Source organism: Lytechinus variegatus, chromosome 10, assembly GCF_018143015.1.
Source record: "Lytechinus variegatus isolate NC3 chromosome 10, Lvar_3.0, whole genome shotgun sequence".
Taxonomy (NCBI): Eukaryota; Metazoa; Echinodermata; class Echinoidea; order Temnopleuroida; family Toxopneustidae; genus Lytechinus; species Lytechinus variegatus.
This window is the reverse complement of record NC_054749.1, coordinates 10148761-10161005: the sequence shown is the minus strand read 5'-3', so window position 1 is coordinate 10161005 and position 12245 is coordinate 10148761. Positions and strand designations below refer to the sequence as shown.

Here is a 12245-nt window from a genome sequence, read left to right as displayed (position 1 = left end):
TGTATATATATATATATATACACATCAATTGCACTGTTAATAAGTATTGTAATGTAATTTAACATGAAGTGCATTTTTAATTATGGTAATAAATCTACATCTATATAAAATAATTTTTGTTTCTTAAACCAAATACTGTACTATCACTAAACCACTTTATAGAATTTTCTGTGACAAAATCACTGTGAAAACATGGAAAATGAAAGATGAAATATTTGATCTCAGTAAATTACTTTATTTAGAAATGGTCCTCTATCAAGTATCAAATATACATTACATAAATTGCTGTAATAATAAGTATAATTATTTTAATGTAAATTAATATGAAGAGGATGTTTTAATTGCAGTAATAAATCTATATAAAGGCAACAATTGTATCTAAATCAAATAAAAACAATGTATTGTCATTAACAATTACTTTATGAATCCTATGAAAAAATGCAGACTGTAGGCCTATATGGAAATGATATTAATAAAAACATTTATATCTTCCTTTTAACATTAAAAAAAAGAAAGTGTTTTTCACTCTCTGATATTTATATGTTGGGAAGTTTACTTTCTCTGTATAATTCATTACAAGCGACAAATTATTTCCTTAGAATGTGAGACGAGCAGGAAATACCAAGTACACCAGCAAATGTGAAATTGGGAATTCCAAATGATATGACCCTGCATGATAAGTCATCATCCATTACCCACTTGAAGAGAAAAAAGGAAAAAAAAAGATAATCCCCTGAAAATGTTTTCTGAGAATTCATATTACGTGCTTAAAGACTTGCCCATTTTGGGGTGAGTTCTTGAACAATAATCATCACTTTTATAAAATCATATTCAAAGAGATATCAAACAATTGACATTTTATCACTGGAGGAAAATATTGGAAATGTATATTTTTCATTTTAAGAATACAAGTGATTTATGAAAACAGAATTATAAAAAACTTATAAATTATAGAATATACAACTGTATCTAAATTAAAAGTAAAGCATTGTGGTCTATTAAAGTGGATCATTAGTCTTCTGACTTTGAAACATAAGGTCATGGGTTTGAATCCCAGCCATTGCATAATTTCCTTCAGCAAGAAAGTTATCCACATTATACTGCACTCAACCCAGGTGAGGTGAATGGGGTCTAGCAAGAATTTCTTCCTTGAAATTCTTTTGGTCTTGATATATCCAGGTCCTTTGCAATACATGTATGTGCTATACAAGAACTGCATTATTATTATTATTATCAATCTTTATATTATTATGGCGAAATGGTCAGGCCTGAAGTGCTTTTCTATTTACTTTAATCACCTTGATGTTGTTCGTTGGCCTTTCAAGTTCAAAACCACTTCAAAAACCACATGATTTAAAGGTATTATCAATTACACCAGTGCCTAGATAGATACACATCATAACCAAAAGAATTCTTTCAATTCATATCTTGCTTTCTTGACTGTGTTGTTTTCTGAACCTTTGCCATTGTTCCCATTTTTTTTCTTCAAATCACAATGCCCAAATAAAGACCTAGAATTTCTTTTTGAACTAATCGAAGCATGATGTATTAGAGCAGTCATGCTCAAAATCTTCACTGCTATAAGACCTCCAATTGGGTGCAACGCCTACCCTGGAAAACTTTGACTTTTATTTGATAGAAATTTATGATTACTCTACCTCTCTCTTTTTTTTTACTTCAGAATTATCATTTTATCAACTCAAATTTACAAAATGAAATACACTGTACAATGCAACATGGTACACTGGGAGCAGAATTACAATGCTATAACAAATAAATTGACCTTTGATAATAACAAAATTTAAAAGGGTTGAGAGTTTGGTTTGGATTGAAAGAAAGTACATACTGTGGTATGCAGTTCATTAAATACTGGACCAAATGGTCACTGAATGCGAAAAATTAAATGCTTGAAAGTTGAAACTTTGATCTAAATCTGTTCTCCAGTCAATATAGACACCATTCTCATTATGCTTTCTAAAACTAGTTTATACTGGAAACAGGTTCCGAAAACCAGTTTGGAAGATCGCTTTGCTAGCGTTCCCATTTGATCACACAAATGTGGTTCTCAAAATCACTTCATGGGTATATGTAAAGTGATCTTGTTGCTATGGAAACGCTCTCGGTAGGGTGACACGTTTCGCGCAAAATTCGAAACCCCAGCGTAGAATTCTACACCTGTCGTGTGGAGTAGCGCCCTAAAAATGTGCGAAGAATGGTTGTGTCCCCACTTACACTAAAACCAGTTTAATGAGGCAAAGCGATCTTGAAAACTGCATCGCGAGCTGGTTTACTGAACTGGTTTGGAAGATCGCTTCGACCGTTCTCACTACACGTTAAACTAGTTTCCAGTAAAGTAGTTTTAAGAAGGTAGTGAGAACGGTGTCATAGACTCTGCATTCAGACCAAATACATGTAACTTTCGAAAGTGAAGGGTTTGCACAGCAGACTAAGTAATGTAGAAGAGAGTCACAGATGAAATGTGAACAGTGCTAGTTGATGTGAACGGGGTTGGTTGGTGGGGGTACAATAACTTGTTGTAAGATGGCCCTGGGGAAGGATGAGTCATTTCAGTTCTTTCAAAGGGATCGGGATGAAAGAAGGGTTACAATCTTGGTTCAAGTTCATCTACATCTGGGTGAAAGATGACTTTATACATTTTGTATGCAAGGAAAGACAAATTAAAGGTCTCTAATAAGTCAAGTATTTGACCCACACAATGCTTCCTATTCTATGCACACAAGTGGGCACTCCTCAATTATTAGAGACATAACCTGGTCCTGATCGATATGAATGTCAATTGTTGTTTACAGATGGAATGAGAGAAAATCATTATTCCTCAAGAGATGTGTCAGCAGAACTAGGTCAAGATAAGAGACTAATAATAACATAGAACTGGTCGCAAGTTCTGACAGCTGGCATCATGATGATATTGTCATCTATACATGTAGGTACATGTATATTTCAATAGTGACTGGACACCCTGATCACTGTGAAACAAAAGCCACAAAACCAGGGGCAGGGGGCTTCAACCCCCCCTTAAAAAGTGTAGGTCTACAAAAATGCAATAATGACCCTTTTTTAGATGGTAAGACCCCCCCTAACTGTTCCACAACCCTTTTAAATGGATTGCAGACCATATTTGGCCATCCAAGACATACATTTTTAAGTTTAAGATTGTAAAATAAATTAATGCTTTGATTTTACCAACTACATGTAAAGTCCTAGTGGAAAACTAAAACTCATTAAAGGCAGAAAAGGTTTGTATGGGGAAACCTACAGTGATTTGATGTCTCCACTCTGGTGTTCATGTTGATTTGCCTTGTCTTACTCTTTTAAGAATAAAAAGCAAAGTACTTTACTACCCAGGTGAGGTAAATGGGTACCTGGCAGGAATTTATTCCTTGAAACGCAGCGTGCGTAACAGCTGCACTGCTAAAGCCAGGGTAATTATGCTGCATATACTGTAGAGCGCTTTATAGAGACTTCTGACAAAGTAAGTATTAAGCGCTATATAAGCAAGTATAATTATTACGTTGAATCGTTACTTGGAAGTTGAATGAAATTCTGGAAAACACAGCTGACGTAAAAACATGCAGATGGGACTAGGAATAACTCATCATCCATGTACATGTAGAGTCTAACACTCTGAGAATTCCCTTACACGTACATATCAAACATGAGTAATTAATATTTATTTTGGGATCTGAGGGGGATAGTGTCAGTACAATATTTGGGGTGCAACATACACTGTACATGTATGGCCCTGATGTTTTCTAATAGACAAGTACTACACATCTACATGTACATGTATATGAAGGTTAATGGCAAATCAATTGATAATTTCAGTGTGTACCTGCCTAATGTACAATGTGCCAATTTCATTGCACAAAACTACTTATAAATTTGCAAAAAAAACCTGAAACTGAAGAGCATTGAGCAACATTTCAAATTTGAAGGGGCCAGAAATTTTAAGATCTCAAAATGACCCTTACAAAAACAGAGATGGAACAAATCATACGCCTTCATACGAACTGTTGTATCAGTCAATGCATTTTTCATATCCCTTTGAGCACTTAATTAGAGGGTTTAGTGCTGAAAAAGATTATATTTTTCAGCCCATTCCATGTTTGAGAAGGGGTTTTCTACAGTAAATCTAAGGGGGAAAATTTTATTTAGATCGGGCACCAGGGGGGCGTTTCATCAATATTTTCGTCCGACAAGTTGTCAGATCTGACCATTTTCCTGGATTCTGATTGGTTGAGAAGCACTGTCACTATACTAACTATCGGATAAAACAGGACTTGTCGGATAAAACGTCTACGTCCGACAAGTCCTTTCATGAAACGCTCCCCTGATCACTCTCAAGCTCGATGCAAAATAAGCAAATTTATCCGATATACTGATTTTTTTTTTAGCCCTCACATCACAACCATTATAGATCAGATAAAGTACATTCATGTAATTCAGTAAGCCTAATGATGAATTTGGGGGAATTTACCAAGACTAAAATAGACTTTTAAGTATGGACCTACATGTACATGTATATGCTACAAAATAACTTTATTCAGGCCCATTGAAAAAATGGACAAAACAATCAACAATTTAGCTAACATTCCTGAAGTACTTTAATCAGTAAAACTAATAATAAAACAAAGTGTTTCCAAAGTTGTTTTGAGGGTTGTCACACTATTGACACTTCATCTTTATCCTCCCCAAAGAAAAGTCCAAGGGTTAAATATACACATCAACATATTACATAAAGGTAAACTGTGTGGACAATGCTCCCATGAGGTTTCCTTTCCAAAGGTACATGTAAACTTCATTTCTTTGTTTTTGGAAGATACATGTACTTGAGAATTTACAAAAATGAATTTTGCCAAGTACATGTGGGCCTATTCCTGAAAGAATACCAGTATGTTGATCAGTAATACATGTAAGGATTTCAAAATGAATGCTAAATAAGATAAATAATTGTTGGAGATTATCAAAGGGAAATAATACTTGTCCTGTTGCCCATCTACTATACATGTACATATACATGTACATGTTCAGTGTTATTTGTACAGTCATATTTAATTACAATGTAAGTTCAACTTTCATAATAATGTTACTTCTTCTGATTTTAGGTATTAAAATCACTCAAAGCAATTAAATTCTATTTTGCCATTTTATTCTGGAAAAAATCTGCTCCTGTTTTCTGTTATATTCCAATTTTAGGCATAATCAGTATATGCTCTATATACATGTAACATGTAGTTCAAACTGACATCTATTTGGTTTGAATAATAGCACAAAAGAAATATACATGTAAGGATTTATGAACAATGAATAAATGAATCATAAATATATGCTGTATCAATTTTGTAACATCATCAGTTGCCTCATATAATAAATAAATTCCCAAATTTCCATGAGTTAATGGTAAACTTCATAATTCTTTGATAGGCATTTTGCTGATCTACATCATGTATTATGTTTCTCTTTTCAATTTTGTCTGCTTAAAAATTACAATGTTTGATTCCATATAGGCTTCTATGATCCTATCCCCAGCATCTACATGTATGAGGCTCTTTTTATCCTAATATATTTCTTCTTTATACATGTATATTTGCAGACTATGCAGATACCAACACAAACAAAGAACATGTCAGTATTTCAAAGAAATCAGTATTTTCAAAGAAATCAGTGTTTTCAAAGAAATCAGTGTTTTCAAAGAAATCAGTATTTTCAAAGAAATCAGTGTTTTCAAAGAAATCAGTGTTTTCAAAGAAATCAGTGTTTTCAAAGAAATCAGTATTTTCAAAGAAATCAGTGTTTTCAAAGAAATCAGTGTTTTCAAAGAAATCAGTGTTTTCAAAGAAATCAGTGTTTTCAAAGAAATACCAAAGAACACATGAAACTGAAACTTTTGAAACCAGTATTTTGCATGATATCATCAGTACTCTCGTTTTCAGTACTAAAATATGGAAAATCTGTATGTATGGCAGCTCTGACTATGCCAAATTAATAATAACTTAGGGAAAAAATTACACGGGGGCTAGGAGCGATTGAGCCCTTGAAATGCTCACATAAGCCCTTGGAAATTCCCCATTCATTGCAATGTTAAAGCTTACCCAATGTTCCAGACTTAAATTGTGAAAATTAGCACCCAAAAAAATTAAGATTAATTTTTTTTGTGCCTTTAACAACATTCAGGTCAACTTCCCCTGTACACAAATGCTGTCCCGAGAACCCCCAAACCTTGCAGAAGTCTTGCTAAGCAAAGCAACAAACAAGATTATTCAGACCTGATTGACATTCATAATTATAATAATGGAATAAATTGCTATTAGATCCCTAATAAGATAAATTTGAATACCTGGGTATTATCAGTTCAGGCATATTGTTATTTCTCCTACAAATTATTCCAATTCATACAATTACATACATACATATATCTACTCCTCTTCTATTTTGCTATATAGTCAATGCATTGTTCATGTCATTATTAAAAACTATTCAAACATTCAAATCATTACTTTAACATACTCTTAATACTAGTATAATTTTATTTGATTGTTGCAATTAAAGGATTCATTTTTTTAAATACATGTATTTTGTCTGCCAAACCACACGCTATGAAATATCCACATAAAACGCACTATAAATGTCTTTTTTTAAAATCATTATTACCTTTTTAAAGGGATTTATTTGGATATATTTAACGTTAAAACATTAAAAAAATTGCACTTCATCCTTTCATTGTGCCTGATTAAAAAAACTGTATTTTGATAAATCACAACTTTACAGAAGAAAGAAAGAAAAAAGAAAGAACGAACGAACAAACAAAAGAAAGAATGAACGAAAGAAAGAATGAATGAAAGAAAGAATACCTGTTTTTAGCCGAATCCAGATCCAGGGTCAGTCTGACTAATCTTCTTTTGTTACTTTGGATTTGAGGGATGCTTTCCTGAAAAATAAAATCAAAATTAGAATAAAGAGAATAAAAATCTCACCATTACATCAAATTTTAACACTTTACATAATAAGTATAAAATGTTCCTGAGTTGTCTTCCTAATTCCATACAAATTCCTTCATGTAGAAGTTCTTTTTAATGAAATCTTATTTCATTTCATCAATGTGAATTTGGATAGTTAGGTTTACTCAGTATGCAGATTACAGTTTCTGAATAATAAATCCAAACTTTTGATCATTGTTGTGGCAAAATTTACTCTGTAGCCTATCTTTGTACATACATGTACATGTAGCTCCCTAAATACATGGGATCCTTCCCCTTTTTATACTCATTCTTCTTCTCACCAAATGATGACAAATTGTGTCATATTTTTAGAACAATCTCATTAATGACTTAACATCACAGCTGCCTAATAGCCCATTTTGTCTGAAACCCATCAGCTTCTCGCCCGAGATTACACACGCATGCCGGTCTCCACTGTTCCTTCACTCAATGCGATGGCAAACGAATTACATCGTCATGGCGACTCAGACTGCAGGATCACTATCGTCAAATCTTGGATCTATTTCCGTGCCCGTATTGGGTAATTTTCTTTTAGTGAGTTCTCGAGCGGAGCCGAGTAGAGTATTTGAGGAGCATATCACTCAAATTTGTGACCATCCTGTCATCGCTTTCAAGGATACCATAATATCAATCTTGTGTACTTACATGTAAAATGAGTGCTGTACTTTTCTTAAAGACTACACCTGGCAAATGAAGTTAATAGACCAGGGGGCCATTTCATAAAGCTGTTCGTAAGTTAAGAGAGACTTTTAGAATGACTGGTGCATTATTTACCAAAAGAAATGATCACCAGTCGTTCTTAAAGTCGCTCTTATCTTACGAACAGCTTTATGAAACACCCATCAGTACTACAAACGTGTCCCACATGTATGTAGAGTTATTGTTATGGAGGCTTACTATAATATTAATGTCCCAAGATGTTTCAGGAACTAAAGATTTCGTATTGACATAGAAATGAAAATCCATATTTTGTTTGAAATGGAAATCTGAAATAGAAATTCTCTGAAAATTAATTTTGCCTGATTGATCATGGGCCCGTTGAATGCCAGACAGGGTAGCAGCAACTCCTATCTTTTGACATCTCTTGGTCTAACGTTGCCGGGGCTTGAACTCCCGACCTTCCAGTTGTGAGACGGACGCTCTACCAACTGAGCCAACACCAAGCATTGTCTATTACCAGGCTTTGGGTATAAAGTTTAGAGGGAATTATTTGTCAAAGTTTAGACTGGCATTACTATTTTGCCAGTACAACCGAGGATGAATCAATGAATCCCCTCTATACATTCGAATAAAGGCCGGGTATATTTGTTTTATATCCTACTTTTAATAAGTTGGAACAATAGATATTGATAGTCTATATGTAGTTCTTGTACTCGTATTTATCTTTAAAATACAACTGAACCAAATAAACATGTAGATAATGTGCTTCGCTGACTGACCTACATGTACATGTATTTTTCCTATATAAGCCACGCATTCAGCATAACACGGATTAGAGCCTACACTGTCCCTACACAGGACTTGCCCGGTACAGAAACCTCACTGACCGGTGTGTCTGACAGATTGCATGATCTCTCATCGAATAGTCAATTTTCTTTAGTGGGCATTTTGTTTTGACGGCATGATGTCAAGGAATAGTAAATTTTGCTTCATGGGCATTTTGTTTTTGACGGCGTAGGTAGAATATCTTTAATCATGTGATGCTATTTGAATTAATCATAGGATTTAATATAAAAGAAACAGGATTAAATTTATGTAGGATAAAATCAATATACATTCTTCTTCTTTGGAACACATTGCATAAAATATAAATCACTATTCCATGGATGGAAGCCTTGAGGCCGTTCTCATTACGCTTTCTAAAACTAGTTTACTGGAAACAGATTCAGGAAACCACTTTGGAAGATCGCTTTGCTAGCGTTCTCACTTGATCACACGAAAGTGGTTTTCAAAATCACTTCACGTAAAGCGCTCTTGTTGCTATGGAGACGCTCTCAGTGAAACTTTTGTGAACTCAGTGAAATTTGAAACCGCACCATAGGCATTCTACACCTATCGTGTGGAGTAGCGCGCTCAAAATGTGCGAAGACCGCTTCCCGAAGAACGGTTGTGTCCTCACTTATGCTAAAACCAGTTTAAGGAGGCAAAGCGATCTTGAAAACTACATCGCGAGGTGGTTTTCCAAACTGGTTTGGAAGATCGCTTCCAAGACCGCTTTGACCGTTCTCACTACGCGTTAAACTAGTTTCCACTAAACTAGTTTTAGGAACGTAGTGAGAACAGCCTCCTTGACTCTAAATGATTGCTGACTGCTGAGAAGTGTTATGACAATCCACTTTAAATTCCCAAGTCTTGAATTTCAATATTTCAAGGACAAACAATACTATTCAATTGGGCACTATATAAAATCAGTTTAATTAGGCTACATATAATTTTTACGTTTCACATTCAATACCTACATGTAGTCTGTAGGCACAGACCTTTCATTTTCGCAGTTTGCTTTAGTGCATACTGCAGAGTCTGAAGTAATGAGACTAGATAAACTGTGGCTGGCTCTACAGACAGAGCCTTTGACATCTAGTCTTCACTCATGATGTATTCAATACCACTGAAATTCAATTTTACATGACTCCTTGAATGTAGATTACTTTATCTTGATAATGAGGATGCAAATATTCACAGCTGATAATGTTACATGTAAGCATTGTATAATACTAAAACAACAACTACGGTAAGCATAAATATTCACATCTGAATGTGTTTAAACCCAAGTAAACAGGTAAACAACAACAACCTGTTTCATCACTACTACATGTACATGTATGAGGCAGACAATGTAGTATATACAGTATATGGGACTACATGCCTTTATGCCTTTTATAAATTTGTACATGTTCGTGTAGGAATGCAGAGGTGCCAATACACTCTGCTCGTGTACCATTGCTATAACATACATGTATAACATACAGTAAAAGTAGTGTTTTATGTATTGTGTCTTTGACAAGGAAAATTACACAACAAAAAGGACTTCCTGCTCATCTTCCTGTTTTATATTGCTTTCCTCTACAGGTGTACGTGTGAACAACCTACACATAACACCCACAGATGTCTGCTGCTTCTACAGTGCTGTACACACACCATGCCAGTGAAAGATCTAGCTCATTCACACAGCCATAAAATCATAATTTATCCCTCTGCATAGTGATTTCTATGCAGTGGCAATGACCTGGGAGATACGCATACATATACAGAAAATAATTGAAAAAAAATCTAGGTTAGACACTATCAGTATCACCATTATTATGATGTGGGGGTGAAAGAGAAATTGATGGATTTTAAAAGGAAACTGGTACAAGGTATTTATCATCACTCTGCCAAACTACATGTAGTGACAAACAATTGAAATAAACTTTATTGAACTAATTGTTAAAAATAAGGACATCATGTGATACTGACTGGTAACATGTTTGTCAATTGTGAGACATTGTTCCTTTTCAATGGCAATGACTTTATAAAGGACATAAGTAAATAATGACTAAATCACATGCAGAATAAAGCACCTGTAGGTTCAAGTTTATACTGTAGGCCGACATGTACATACATGTACATGCCCACAGGACGGTGACTGGTTGCTTTAATGGATGAATTTTTTTGGAGTGAAATATAACATGATTATGATTCTATTGATTGGATAGTGTCCTTTAGGGGACAGTAAAGAGATGACTGCTCTTGGATACAATTTCAAGAGGCACCATATTAGAAAGTTATTAGGGGTACTTCAGGCTGAAAATAATATAAAATGAACAGATACGGAAAACTCAGACAAACAAAATACTAAAAATATTATCACAATCGGATGAGGAAAAACAAAGTTGTGACATTTTAGAGATTTGCATTATTTTGGTGAAACAGTTTTATGCACATCTTCAATGAGCCAACTGATGTCTTATTCCCACGTGTTCTTTTTTAAATTTTATTGTAAATATGAAGTTACAATTAATTAAATTTTGTCTTCCAAGAATTAAAAATATTGGACTGACAACTTATTTAGTGCAATAGATACATGTATTCCTTGCAAATAATTTTATCATAAGGGAGACATACAAACTTGTATGAAAATATGATAATTTCATAATTGGGGACATGACAACATCAACCTACCTAATGAATATTCATGATGACTTGCATATGTTGAGGTTTCAAAAATATTGTTAAAATTCAAAATTCATAACTTTGTTATTTGTTACCAGATTTTGATGGAATTCCCAGCATTTTGCATGGTGATTTTTACAGCCCGGAATACCACTTTCAAAAAATCACTTACCCCAGTACATATCAGACATAATCACATTCATATGTTTATTTGGAATGACCGCTCTAATTATCATTTGCTAGTGACAATCCAAGTACAAACATCAGATACCCTTTTTAGACAGGCTAAAATTTCCTTAACCCCGTACTATTGGTGGGGCTAAATGGCAATTTAGCCCCACCTATAGTACGGGGTTAAGCTTAGCCCACTTTCGTTTTACACAGCGTTTTTGCAAAGTGGGCTAACCCCACCTATAGTACAAGATTATTTGGCCCTGCAAAAAAGCAGGGTTATCCCACCAATTGCGGTGCTAAGAGCAATAGTACGGGGTTAAGATCGCATGTGTAAAACGAAAGTGGGCTAAGCTTAACCCCGTACTATTTGGCCCCACCTATAGTACGGGGTTAAGGAAATTGTAGCGTGTGTAAAAAGTGTACGAGTGAAGCACTTGTACTACGAATGATCGACAAAAACCACTAGTCCGGGGTTAGCGAGTTTCGTGTGTAAAAAGCAAGCATTCCTTATCCGGGGTTAGCAATAACAATTTGGCATGTGTGAAAAGGAAAAAAATAGTACGGGGTTAAGGATAGTACGGGGTTAGCGATAGTCCGGGGTTAAGAAAATCCTGTGTAAAAAGGGCATATATAGGATTTGAAGTGTTGTAGAGTGTGTGACTGTGAATGGTGAGAAAATAAAGGGAAACTGTGTTTTGTTTGTATCGCAACACCAGGAAATACTCAACGACCTAGGAAATTGCAAATTCTCTTAAAAACACATTTTCAATTTCCCTTGAAGGAGGGGGAAGTACTATAGTATACAGTGAAAGATGCAACTGTACATGAGTTGAGGCTACATAAAATCATGAAATAAATAAATATGAAGATGATGAATGATGGGACAATCTCAAGCTCCGT

General features: G+C 34.6%; 1 protein-coding gene across 3 annotated transcripts in view; it reads right to left on the bottom strand.

Annotated features, from left to right (window-relative positions):
- The window catches only part of LOC121422290 (rho GTPase-activating protein 17-like), a 69437-nt gene that overhangs the window by 38433 nt on the left and 18759 nt on the right, over nt 1–12245 (bottom strand). For all 3 annotated transcript variants that reach the window (XR_005971143.1, XR_005971144.1, XM_041617227.1), the window contains exon 6: nt 6873–6949. Coding sequence is in view for 1 of the 3 variants with exons in the window: in XM_041617227.1 (XP_041473161.1) it covers nt 6873–6949 (77 nt within the window). In the remaining 2 variants the exon portion in view is untranslated. The remainder of the gene's footprint in view (nt 1–6872; nt 6950–12245) is intronic.